The sequence below is a fragment of the Emydura macquarii genome, unplaced genomic scaffold, assembly GCF_026122565.2.
Source record: "Emydura macquarii macquarii isolate MOO-44397 ecotype Brisbane River unplaced genomic scaffold, CSIRO-AGI_Emac_v2 contig_3692, whole genome shotgun sequence".
In the NCBI taxonomy this organism is placed as follows: Eukaryota; Metazoa; Chordata; order Testudines; family Chelidae; genus Emydura; species Emydura macquarii.
This window is the reverse complement of record NW_027133829.1, coordinates 5,738,204-5,752,030: the sequence shown is the minus strand read 5'-3', so window position 1 is coordinate 5,752,030 and position 13,827 is coordinate 5,738,204. Positions and strand designations below refer to the sequence as shown.

The 13,827-nt window shown below is 46.4% G+C and overlaps 1 protein-coding gene and 1 long non-coding RNA gene across 3 annotated transcripts in view; both read right to left on the bottom strand.

Annotated features, from left to right (window-relative positions):
* SORCS1 (sortilin related VPS10 domain containing receptor 1) overlaps nt 1-5,204 on the bottom strand; it is a 384,379-nt gene extending 379,175 nt beyond the window's left edge. For both annotated transcript variants that reach the window (XM_067537229.1, XM_067537228.1), the window contains exon 1: nt 4,169-5,204. In XM_067537229.1, coding sequence (XP_067393330.1) covers nt 4,169-4,846 — 678 coding nt within the window. In that variant the 5' untranslated portion in view covers nt 4,847-5,204. The remainder of the gene's footprint in view (nt 1-4,168) is intronic.
* A 1,972-nt stretch (nt 5,205-7,176) lies between these two features.
* The window catches only part of LOC137146093 (uncharacterized), a 33,066-nt gene continuing 26,415 nt past the window's right edge, over nt 7,177-13,827 (bottom strand). The window contains exon 3 of the long non-coding RNA XR_010917836.1: nt 7,177-7,269. This is a non-coding gene — a long non-coding RNA (uncharacterized lncRNA). The remainder of the gene's footprint in view (nt 7,270-13,827) is intronic.

Here is a 13,827-nt window from a genome sequence, read left to right as displayed (position 1 = left end):
AGTGCACCCGAGCCTTTCCAGCACTCTGAAGAGAAGCAGTATGGCCTGGTGGCTGGAGTACTGTCTTGGGACCCAGAGTATACAGGTTCTGTTCCCATCTCTGCCCCTGGGTGGTTGGGTGATTATGAACAAGTCAGTTTATCATCTGTGAAATGGGGACACAAACTTATCTTCTTTCAGGTCCATTGATGAGTGCTGGGTGTTATTATTAACTCTTCACCTGCTCCAGCTCCAGCAATGAGTTGCTGGGGATCTGACCACTGCATTACTGCGGATATGTGCTGCTCTCCTTCACAGGAGGATCTTCTAGCATGGTATTAAGGTTTCTCTTCCCATGGACCTCCAGGTTACCGTCTCAACACTTCCCATCTCTCCATGCTTTGTTCTCTGGCTGTCTCTCCAGCAAGCAATTGATTCACTAGACTCACTCACAGCAAGCCCGAGGCAGCCTTGAACCATCCACAACTCTGTGGCCTCTATGCAATCTGAAGAGCGGGTGGTTGGAACTATCTGCAACCTAAAGCTCCCGGACACCGCAGCAAAACTATCCTTGGAGCTCTCCTCTGCCAGGGGACACCCTATCGTGTGAGGACAATAACCTGCACTTTATTGTAGCTCCACCTTCAAACTCCTGCCATTTTCTACAGCTCTGTGTGATGACAGCAGCCTGGGAAAGGGCTCAAAGGAGCTGTAGGGACACCATATCTACACTGTTACCCCAAATCTGGAAGACTTTTGCAAAATTGCAAGACAACTGCAAAATAATACAAAAGGTCACACCCATTAGCAGGTTCCAAACTGGTGGCGAAATTCACTTGCAAGGCAGAGAACTAACAAAGCCATCACCCCACTTACACCCTACATATGGCATCTGTGGCCCCAAGGAGAGGGGAATATTGAGGACTTAGGGCTTGCACAGTCCCTAAATGCTCTGGAAAGCATCTCCGTGCCAACCACTGATAGCTTCAGTGGGGATGGCTCATATCTTGGAATGGCAGTCAAACAATGGTCCTGCATGCCAGTCCCAGTACAGGGGCGTGGATTTAATCTCCCCAACCTCTCTGTGCTCCTCCCGCACAGAGCATGAGTTCTCCTTACTGTGTTTTATCACTACGCAGTTATAAAGAGGGGTCTCTATTCATTCCTAACTAACGTGCTCCTCATAGGAAACATTAAAGTTTGCTATATTTCCAGGAATCCTCGACTTCTGTGTGTCTACTTCAAAATCATCTCTGACGGCAAGACATATATAGTGAAGTTTGACTGCAAGCTTTTGGAGAAGAGGTTTTCTGCAAATCCTGTTTCACCAGGGCCCAATCCTGCAGTTCCAACTGAGGCCAATGGAAAGACTCCCATTGACTTCAATTGGAGATGGATCAGGTCCTCAGAGGACACAATGAACAGTACAAATACGGATCAGAAACATGCCAAATTAATCCCTGATGCAAAACAACTGACTTAAAGGGAGTTACACCCTGGATGAATTTGGTCATCATTATTATTATATATTTGTTTTGTGGAAGCCCTTAAACGCCCTAATAATGGACCAGGACTCCACCGTGCTAGCTACTGTGGAAACACAAAACAAAAAGTCAGTCTCTGTCCCAAAGGGCTTACCATCTTGCACCTTTATTCCCTTCAAATAAAGGGACCCATCTGTTCTTGAAATACAAAGCTATGTATGTGTACCCTTTCTCCTGCCCAAAACCAAATAAAGTATTAGATGTGTTCTGTGCATGTTATACCTTCATGCAATAGTGTCATAAGTAACAGAGCAAACTACTGAAACTTACTCTAAAATACTGAATTAGTCTGGGAATGGTAGCAGTGGGTGCTATTTACTATAGCAAGTTTATGGCAAGGTAAATGCATTTATTATAGGATCTTCCATCTAAAGCACTTCCCCAGTACATAATGACACACACTACAACCAGCACCGAAGCGTAGCCATGTCTGGGTGAAGTGTGAAGGTTCTTTAACAGCAGCACTTTGCACAACTGTTTAGGACAAAACATGAAGAATTATATTGCATCCCACTAAAGCTGCAGTAGGAAGAATATAATTACCCAAATTGCAATTTGGCCAGGACATTAGGGTTAACAGCTGCTTCTGCAAAAAAAAAAAAAAAAAAAAAAAGCCAAGGGATCTTTACTGACCACACAGATACGATCAGGATTGTGCCTTTCATTTGAAAGGCAGCACACCACCCAACAGAATGCTCTCAAGCACCAGGCTAGGACATTGGTTCTGTGTTGCTCTAGGAAGAAGGGTGCTACCTACTGAATTAACACCATCACTTCAGTTTGCCCTAGTGGTCTCCCATCCAGTTCTAGTTGGGGCACAATATTGCTCTTCTTATATGAGATTAGAGAGGATCATAGCACAAGATAGCTAGGCACCTTCCTGCACAACAGAAACAAGGTGTTCGCAGGATCCTGTCTTACAGACAGCTGTTTGAGAAGAACATAGCTAATTAGCCAAAGCACTTCCACACCCCATCCCAAAACATGTCCTTAGATAATAAGGTCAGAAGGGACCCCTTGTGATCATCTAGTCTGACCTCCTGTAAACCAAAAGCATCATAAAATAAATTGATTTGTGGTGTTTCACAATTCATGTCAGAATAATGGACCAAAATATCTTTTTTTAATGTAAAGACTAAATGTCATGAACCACAAAGCCAGAATGTTTGATGGCTTTAAAGCCTACTTTTTAAGTCATAAACCCTCGCTTAACAAATGAATCATTTTTAAAAGATGGCAAACTCAATCAGTTTTAGAAGACCTGCGATCAAACTGCAGGATTGATTTTAGTGGTACCTGTGAGAGATCTGATCGTTAAGGTGGGTGGAAATGTCCTGAAAACCTGGATGGTGAGAATTTCTGTTTCAATTATTTGATTAAAAAAGTTCCTGATAAGATAATAAAATACTGGTCCATTCACTGAAGGCTGAATCTTATAGAAGTGCTTATGATATGTACATTAATACTAATGGCCTCATGAGGACCTTAACACAATACACAGCAAAAGAAATTCATAACGATCAGCCCATTCTTTTAAAATGTTACTTCAGCTGTTTAAAAAAAAAAAAAAAAAGTCGGGTAAGTACATATATTCATGCAACATAGCCAGAAATCGTATTCCATCGAAGAGTAAGAGATGGAAACACCTTGGTACATATTAGCCTGAGTCACTGTTCCTCCTCGATAAATAATAAGAATAATGTGTCCCTGCTATGACTGCTTCATATCTTATCTCTTATTGATATTCTCTATGCTTCCTTTAAGTGACAAGACGCAAAACTTTGAACGTTCAATCAGCCAGATCTCCAAACTTCTGCATTAGCAGGATTAGATTTAAAACACAAGAAAGCAAAACAGCGACTGTTTCTCCCTGGTATAAAATCCCAGCTCCAGTTCTTATGGTAGCCAAGGCTCAGAGGAAGCAGAGTTCAAGTTAACTTGAGAAAACTTCCGCACTGAGAGCCAGGGATACTCTTTTGGTCTGGAAACTGAATCACTTACTATTTGTTATTATTCACAAGGAAAAGATCTGGGTTACCGTAGACACAGGAACAATCTCATTTTAACACACCACAGGGACAAACTAAACAACAACTGCACACACAGATCTTCAAGTTGGGTTCTGATTTAAATGGACATCTATCCGCCCCTAGGGAGCGGATGGGACGGACTGGGCCAGCCTTCCTACCGCAGACCTGAGCCGAGCCGAGCCGAGCCGAGAAAGGGGAGGGAAGGAGAGAGGGAAACTCCGACTCCGCGATGCAATTTGCACCTGCTTGGGTCAGCCCGTCTTGCTCAGGAGATGAGGAGCGGATCTTTTAGCCAGCAAGCTGGGGAAGACGTGGAGATGGTCTGCCTCCATGTACAAATGACACTACTCTCTCCTCTACGGTCACTCCCCTTCTCCCCCCCAAAAAAATCTCCCGATTCCCTTACAAGTTAAGAGCAACGAGGGTGCAAACTCGGGGGGGGAGGGGGGTGCAAGAGAAAAACTTTTGCTAAGGCAGAAAGGCGCCTTGGAAGCCCTCCCTCCAGCCCCGCTGCAAACCGTGGAGTGAACCCCGACGCGAAGGGCTGGAGGGAGCCCCAGGATCCCAGCGGGTTGCGGGTGCATTCCCCCCCCGCCCGGCGCCGGGGCTACTCACGCTGCTGTTGTGGCCCGACCAGTGCACCATGGCTTGGTTGTGAGCCGAGTCCCCGGTCAGCGCGAAGGTGGTGCTGTGCAGCTTCAGCTCCTCCAGCCCGAAGCGGGTGGCTTTGCCCAGCGGCGGCGGCTCCGGGGACCCTGCCGCTGCTGCTGCCGCCGCCGCCGGTTCCCGGCTCTGCTGCTCCCGCTCCACCGCCGGGACCCCGCGGGCTCTCCTCCGCCCAGCCCCGCTCCTTCTCAGCCGGCTGCGGGGCGCAGCCCCGGGCGGGATCCCCGCTTCGCCTCGCCTGGCCGGCGGGGAGGAGGAGGAGGAGGCGGCGGGCCCGGCCCGGGGAGCTGCTGGCCCGCCGGCTGGACAGGGAGAAGCGCTGGGCTCCGGCTGTGCCTGCCGGCGGGGGGCCGCCGCGGGGGTCCCTTTCCCCGCCGCCGCCTCCCCGTCTCCTCCGCCGCCGCGGCCCGTCCACACGTGCGGGAGCCGGCCCGGCTGCAGCGGGGCCCGGCAAGCGCCGCAGGTGATTTCGGCCCGGCTCCAGCCCAGCGTGCAGAGGAACAGCCCGGCCCCGGCCAGCAGAGCCAGGGGCCAGCCCGGTACTTTCCCCATGGCTGCGGGGCGAGAGAGAGACTCCGGCGGGCTGCGGCTTTGCCCGGCGCCGCGTTTACACGGCCGCAACTCCATGCAAGTTTCAGCCGCGGCTGGACTCGGTGCAGGCGGGGGCCGGGAGGGAGATTTCGCCTCTCTCTCTCTCGCCTTTTTTTTTTTTTTTTTAAATCCCCCCCTCCCCGGGGCTGGCGCTGCTGATCAGGCTTTGGGTGGAAGGAAAAGCCACAGCCCCCCGGGGGAGGAGCCGGATTGGAAGTCGGAGTCGGGGGAGAGGGAGCCCGGCTGGCGATGCCGCTCCCGGCCGCGGCTCTTGTGCGAGTCACCCCGCTCGCCGCTCCCCCGCACTCCAGCGGCTCCGCCCGCGTCCCACTTCAGGCGCGACAGCGCCAGCAGGCGGCTCCGGCTCACACGTGGGGACGGATCCGCTCCTCTCCACCCCGCACCCGCACCGCCGGCGGGACCCGCGCTAACTTTTATACCCCTCCCCCCATCTCTGCCTCTGCTCCCGCCCCTGTGCCTCTATTTCCCAGGCTGGCTGGTAGAAGAGGAGGGGTGGAAGGGACCCTCCGGAGATCATCTAGTCCAACCCCCTGCTCAAAGCAGGACCAGCCCCCACTCAATCCTTCATACCACACCACCCCAGCCCTGCCTGCTGCCGAAAACTTCCCACCCCCTTCTGAAAAGGCAATGCGGAGACACACACATAGCCCAAGGGGGCAAACTCTGCGCATACTTTCCCCAGCCGCTTTCCTTAGCTCTTTCTGGCAGGTGGTTATGTCCCCCCAAAGGGATGTGCGGGGCTGGGTGAACTCCAATTTGCAGCACCTGGCTCTTCTCCCAGTCCGAGAGGATAGTCCGAGGGGGGGGGGGTTAACTTCCGTGGAGTTACTCCTGGTTCACAGCAGGTGGGTGAGTAGAGCATCAGACTCCCCGTCTTTAAAGGACACAGGGCACATGGGAAGTCATGGCGCTTTGCTGCATTGTCACTTAGAGTAGCTGCCTCCCTCTGTTCAGATAAATCGCTCAGGCATTGCAAAGATTTGCTCACATTAATACTGTCAGGAAAAGGAACGTGATTGTGGAAACGAAATGACAGGGGGATTCCCAGCACTGATTCAGTGGAAGCCAGAGAAATCTCCATCTTAGCAGTCAGCTGTCCCTTAACTCTAAATAGTCGATTTCTCAGGGAGGGGACTGTTTTCCCCTTCTTTCTATATATATTTTGGTCTGAAGTTACCATTTGCCAAAGCATTATTTAATAAGGATATTTTAACAGGGAAGTGTTAGAAGGGAAGGTAACATTTATTCCTACTTCATTCATATATTGGTGAATATATAACACACCCACATTATATAGGGGTGTATATGTGCACATGTACAGACCTATAGACACTCTAAGGTTACAGAGGAGTTGCTGAAGAGTGTATACATTTAAGTTTACTCCCGTAAGCAATTCCTAGCTGTTCATTCTCCCTTTTAACAGTTTCATTTTAAAGGGAGTTTATTTATTTTTAAGTGTCTCATTCTTGTGTGAAGGATTTTTGCAGAGTATTTCACTAAGACATTTACAGTTCCACTCATAATTATTTCAGAAATCTAACTCAAATGGTTGCCGGTTGGAAGCCTGGGGAATTTTGCAAATAGTCGCAATAAAGTGAGACTTGGATTAATAGAGGTTTGGGTAGAATCTCTGTGATACTTAAACAATGATGAATTGTCTGCCATCTAACCCTCAGACCCCAGCTAAATCTACTGTAAACCAATTAACTTTATACAGGCTTGCATTTCTCCCATATAAATGGTTACTATTATGCATGTATTCTGGCAGTAGTAATAATTAATATATAGCACTTCTACAGCTCCTTCCCTCTCGATCTCAAAGCACATAACAAAAGTTGGCTAATATTGCCCCTGTTGTACAAATGGAAAAACTGAGGCACAGAAGTTTAAAGAATTTGCCCAAGGTCACATAGCAGGCCAGCAATATAGGCAGGGGTGGAAACCCTACACAGCTGTCCTGATGGTTCGCTGGTTGTGTAACAAGATGGGGCAGGGAGAATGCTAATGAGTAGTGGGATGGTTTAGTAGTTGTACAGAGAGCTTTGTAGAGGAAGATGTTATCTCTGGTAATTAGGACAGTTCAAGGGGGATTTCTCCAAAGATGACGAGCCTGCAGTGAAAATGTAAGTGCAACTCAGATGATAAGGACTGGCTTATGCTAAACAGAATAGAGGCAATAAATAAGCTCCATGTAGTTAGATATTTACTCTATTTACTGTAAATAGTACTTGTGCAATTGATTAAAGGCCTACACAACATGACCTCTTGGGAAGATTGAAAAAAGTGGGTTTGTTTAGTCTGGAGAAGAGACGATAGGGGGTGGGGGGAAGGGAGGAGAGAGAGAACATGATAAAAGTTTTCAACTACATGGAAGGTTGTTACAAGGCGGGTGAAAAATTGCGCTCGTTGACCTCTGACAATAGGACAAGGAGCACTGGCTGAAATGGAAGCAAGGGAGGTTTAGGCTGGACATTAGGAAAAACTTCAGAATTATCAGGATAGTTAAGCAGTGAACAAAGTGCCATGGGAGATTGTGGAATATGGCACTAGAGGTTTTTAAGAACAGGTTAGACAAACACCTGCCAGGAATGGTTTAGTTATTATGTAGTCCTGCCCTGAGTGCAGGGGACTGGACTAGATGACCTATGAGGTCCTTTCCAATCCTACATTGCTATGATCCCCGTAGAAACCCCCCTGGCATACTGGTAAATGTACTACATTTGAGTCTGAATGGATTTAGGTGGACTATGGAAGCACAGCAGCTGCATTGGAGGATCAGCAGTGAAGTGGTTAAAATACACCCAGCATACATTTAGGGTGACCCGATGTCCCTATTTCATAGGGACAGGCCTCCTATTCAGGGCTTTGTTGTGAATAGAAGCCTATTACCTCCCATTCCTCACAATTTGCCATTCTCAGCTGGGCAGCTTTATGCCAGCGCTTGTAGGGTAAGACTGCCTGGGCCAGTGGGTTATGAACCCAGGCTCTTCAGCAGAAAAACAATCACCCTCTACTACATGAGCTAAGGAGCAGCTCTCGTGGTTGTAGCCATAGGAGGCTCTTGTCCTGTTAGGCAAACCAGTCACAAAGGGGGACAATGATTTGCACAGAGTACAGGTGGCTTACACCTGGGAGGTGACTGTGTAGGGAATGGATTCCTAGGTAGGCTGCTCTCCAAAAGCCATGCCTAAAAAAAATGGGCAGGGGGGATTAGCAACACTCATCGAAACCACCATGTCCAACAGGCTCCCAAATGCTATCTGGTTTGACAACACACAAGGCCTCCCATGGGAGCAGAGTGGATGGGTAAGTGGTACAAATTCCATCCCTCCTGTTGGAATGCCATGTGGCTTCCATTAGGGGTGATGGGACAGCTAACTGGGTTAATAGTTTGCTCTTTCATTTCATGCAGCTGTGGCCAATATTAGCAGGACTCACGGAGCTGGGCTGGTCCCTTTGCTGTGACTGGCAGCAGTGTGACTTGTGACAGTGGAGCTGAAGATGGGGATTTGCACTACAACAGTGACCACAAAGCAGGGCCCGCATTGTCCTCTTAGTCTCTGTTTCCTGCTAAGCATGCTCAAGGAGACCCGCTCGACTTGACATCTACTAGTGCTGCATTGCTAAAGAAGAGGTGGTAACAAGGGTATTTGGTCGGGCTGCCTGCCGTGTTTCTGGATTTGGAAGTCTCCCCTACTCCACAACCCCTCAAACACAGACACTGGTGGTGAAAATTTAGGCCTAAAATGCTTGATATATCTGTATGATCACAATCCAGCCTGCTATGGCCCTTAGCCTAAACAGAACCTCCTGAGCAGAGCATTCTTAGCAGGGGACTGGGCATAGGATAGCTAATCCCAACCCATGCCCAGAGTTTTGATACTGACCAGTAGCATGTTCCCGTCTCAGATTTGCAAAACTCCTCTTCCAAAGAGGATTGAAATCACACTTCTAACATTTACAAATCACAATTTAAGAAACAGTGGTTTGGGGGTTCGTTTTGGCTTCTTAGTAAAAAGATTGACAGTTTTCAATCCTAGTTATCATGAACGGATCTTTCCATTCTCAAAATGGAAACAGGCAATACTTATACGTCAAAACTCCATTTGCAAGGCTTTTTATTCTAAGAAGCAAAAGGAAATTATGTACCTACCCCAATTGTTTTTCCAGAGGATTAATATATTTGGTATATAAGCATTATCTAAATCAGGTCCCAGGACTTGACAGGATTAATACATTTGGTACACAAGAATGATTAGAAACAAGTCCTGGGAATTTAACAATCTACAATTGGTATCTCCCTGCCATAGGATTTAATTTACCTATTTCCAAAAAGGTTTCTGCAGTTTTCAACCATTAACTTTAATAATCTCATCCAAATTAATTAACACGAAAGCTCCCTTGTTATTCCAAATACTCAAATCCAAAGTCAGCGCCCTTCCAAAAATAAAAATCAGTGGAGATTAACAGTGGCTTATGCTAGCCTGAAAGTGTGATGTGAAGTAGCTATAGTTCCCATACAGAACTAAAAGCCCTTGCTGTTAATATTTAACTCCCCCTTCTTGCGGTCTGCCGGAAAGGCTGGGGTTTAAGGTAATCTCAAAACAGTGTAGACGTGTTGATTTATAATTTAACTACATTTTTATTTTGCAAACCCCTCAGAGATGTGCAATTTAGCATCAGCTTGCAGGTAAAGCCTGAGATTGGGGTGTTAGGTGCATTACAGAAAAGCTTTTGCTTATAGGGCCAGAGAAGTGGTCCACACCCACTGTCGGTGCTCGGTGTTTAAGAGCACTCGGCTTCCATTTAGGCACTTAATGCTGGTCATCCAACAGCTCTGACTGAGATCTATGGGAGCTGCTGGCCACTTCATTTAGGTGTCTAAAAGGGAATTGCTGGGTGCTGAGCTCTATTGAAATTCTAGCCCAGGCCATCTCTGCTGATTCACCTTTACTTTGAATTCAGAGGTGCTTTTCCTCCCCTGTCCCTCAGAGCTCACATTTATTTCCTCTTTGATCCCTGGCTCTCCTGTCACCCCCAGTTGCTGAGTCAGCATGGCTGCATTAAAGCTTCCAGGATTCTACCTCCACTCACACAGCCCCTCTAACGGTCCCACCTGGGCATTTCACTCCCAGATCTCCTCTCATGACTGTTGAGTGGCTGCTTGACATGAATCTTCCTGCTGAAATTCACAGTTAACAGTTTCCCTTTACAGTGGTTGGCCATCTAGGAAGCTTCAAAAACCACCTTGAAAACGTGGTATGTGTTGTGGCAGTGTCTAGAGTGCATTGTGCCAGGCTGCATCGCACATAAGACAATCCCTGACCCACAGCACTTACAGTCAAAACAAACAAGACAGATAAAAGGTAGGAGGAAACAGAGGCAAAATGTGAGGCACTGACCTGCCTGAGGTCATAGCAGGCCAGTGGCAGATGCGGGACTAAGACACAGCTCTCCTAAGATCAAGGCCCATGCCCTATCTACCACCATGTGCCTCCCAGTATTGCCTCCCTTTGCAGGTGTTCAGGCTTTCAGTTTTCTCCCCCATGGTTTCTCCAAAGGTTTATTCATTGTTCGGGAGTTTGCCTGCTCTAACCCAGACTGCCCACATGCTCCTCTCTGCCACACCGGCCATGCACAAATCCATTCTCAGATTTGCTTACATTAAAAAGTTGTTTTCAGCCAACCACATTTCACCTGCTGCTGGGCCCTCTCCAGCAAGGTTTTGCTACTACCTTTTATTTCCTTCTAGGCCACTCTGCCTTTCCCTTCCCTGCATTTTGAAACATGCAAGTCAAATGTGGAGGATAGCTTTCTGGCACTAGTAAATATCATTCAAAGCAGCTTCTGTATGCAGACCACGGGAGTAACATAAATCTGCCTAAAATGCATATTCATTCTCCCTGCCTTTTTTTTTTTTTTTTTTTTGGGGGGGGGGGGGAGAGATCACTGAATTTTAGTCCTCCTTGAAGAAGTAGTCTGACTTATCAGCTGTGGGTTTATTTGTATTGACAAGACAATAAAAATTCTTGTCTATCACTGTCACCTTTAGCTCTTAACTTGACTCTGGAAGAATTTAATAGAGGCAAGAGAATAATGATGGAGAAAAAGATTAAAGATTTAATGGCCTGTGAATGCTAGTTTGTCATCATTACAGATGCTCCCCCGCCCCCGTGCGTTCCATTGAATTTCTCATTGTCCAGAGCAGGCACCAACTAAAAGTTCTAGGAGCAAAATAAAGTTTCTGCTTAAAAAAAAAAGTCTTTCATTCTCATTTTATTGAGAGGTGGAGGGGAAGGGGAGAGGAGAGCAGGAGATAAAAAAAGAGAGACCCCTGAGGCTAATTGAAGATGAGCCTGCTCTGGTTGCGTGTTTTTTTTATTCTAGGACCAAACTAATAGATGGGCAAACAGTGTGCACTGTGAGAAAGATAAATCCGAAAATAATTTCTCTTCTAGTCTGCGGTTATATCTTTCGAAGTAGGAAGAGATCAGTGAATGATGGGGAGGGGAGGAAGGCTGCTTTTGAGCCCACTCCACCAAGCACTAGGGGCATGACAGCTTTATTTTACGCCCAGTAGTATTTCAGGTCCCCTTCTATTCATTGTTGACTTGCCATCTCCATGAAGCCATTTAAAAAAAACCAAACAAACCACCCACTCACAATGATGGCACCTCAAGGCCTCCATTTAATGCATGAAACCCCTTAAGTCTAGTTTCAATGTTCAAGAAATTTACATTTTGTCTGCATAGCATAGATGGGGAAAGGAATTCATAGAATCATAGAATATTAGAGTTGGAAGGGACCTCAGGAGGTCATCTAGTCCAACCCCCTGCTCAAAGCAGGACTAACCTCTGCTATATCATCCCAACCAGGGCTTTGTCAAGCCGCAGCTTAAAAACCTCTAAGGATGGAGATTCCACCACCTCCCTAGGTAACCCATTCCAGTGCTTCACCACCCTCCTAGTAAAAAACTTTTTCCTAATGTCCAACCTAGACCTCCCTCCCTGCAACTTGAGACCGTTGCTCCTTGTTCTGTCATCTGCCACCACCGAGAACAGCCTAGCCCCATCCTCCCTAGAACCCCCTTTCAGGTAGTTAAAGGCCGCTATCAAATCCCCCCTCACTCTTCTCTTTTGCAGACTAAACAAGCCCAGTTCCCTCAGCCTCTCCTCATAAGTCCTGTGCTCCAGCCCCCTAATCATTTTTGTTGCCCTCCGCTGGACTCTCTCCAACTTGTCCACATCCTTTTTGTATTGGGGGGCCCAAAACTGGACACAATATTCTAAATGCGGCCTCACCAATGCCGAATAGAGGGGAATAATCACTTCCCGTGACCTGCTAGCAATGCCCCTCCTAATGCAGCCCAATATGCCATTGGCCTTCTTGACAACCAGGGCACACTGCTGACTCATATCCAGCTTTTTATCCACTGTTACCCCCAGGTCCTTTTCTGCAGAGCTGCTGCCCAGCTCGTCGGTCCCCAGTCTATAGCTGTGCATCTAACTAATTCATCTAACTAATTCAGTTATCCCAAATGTAAACTTTTAGACCATTCTATCATTCTCTTGTTCCACACACTATATATAGGTTGACATCTTAGCCCCATTGAAGTCAATGGAAAAACTCCTGTCAATTTAATTGGGACCAGAATTTTACCCATGATCTATGTTTACATTTATATTTAATTTTTACACAGTGTAATGCCAGTAATCCAAATTCCTTTGTTCCAAAAATCCTACTTCTCCATAGCCATAGAGTGCTCCCCCTGTGAAACAGCAGCTCAAAATAGCACTTAATTTTTCTGAATGGCCCGTTATTGCCCCCCAGGCCATTCACAAACAGAATGTACTGTACATATACTAGGTGACTTGCTGGTCCTTTCTAACCCTATAATTCTATGATCTATAAGATTAGGAGATCATTTAGATACAATTTCATGAAATGCAAAATAATCCAGTTATTTACAAAATTTGAGAAATGAAATATGGATATAAGAAAAGCACAAAAAACAAACTGCCTTTTGTGGTCTCCTAATAAGTCCTAGTAGATGAGAAACATTTTGCCTCCTGTATTTGTAAAGGTTTATCCCAGTCCAACTCCAAGTCTAGGCCTTCTCTATACTTGAAAATTGCATTGTATTAGAATGTGTTAACTCTCAGGATATGAAACAGGATTTGCCTTTGGGTGCATAGTTCAAAGTCATTTTTAACATCCTGTGAGTTAACATGACTCCTAATGGTCATGTTGGAAGATTACCTAATTTTCCCAGTTTAGACAAGAGCTTGAATTCAGCTCATTTATGGTCTACTGATGCCATGATCAGATCCTTCCAACACATAATGCAGCATAACCTTCCGTGATAAACCTAACAGTGTTATCTTGAGCTATGGCTGTTTTCTCCTAGTCTAGAGTGTAGAGAAGAATGCAGGATCTCACATACCACCAGTAGGTAACTCACAGCAAATGCTGACTTCATAGCAACCACTGTATATAACTTCTCCAGTGTGTCTCCTTTCCTCATAGGAGGAGTTGCTTTCTGGATTCAAAACTCTGAGCAGTCACTTAGCTCATTTAAATTTTTTATATGGCTCCTTGCTCTGCAGGAAAATTCTCCTAGCAGGATTTCAAATCCTCACAGTTATTCTGCAGAAAATCTTGACACGCATGGGATGTTCTGCCTCCCCTTAACATCTGTGCTGCTGAACTCCTACCGCCAACAAGTTATCCTACTTGATCTAATTTGTTCCTTTGCAGCTTCCAAGAGGAAGCAAAAAATAAAATGGAGCGGAGAGATTTACCATGTAGGTCACAACACCGCAAAACTCCCACCTTATTACAGTATACTCTGTACAATGGAGCAAGCAGCATAATTATCTTGATTGGTTGGTGGTCAACAAACTTTTAATTAGATCCTGTGGGGATCTGAACAAAACTGTATGATACTATGTTACTAGAATTATTGCCTGTTTACCATGAGTCTTCTGTAAAATAGG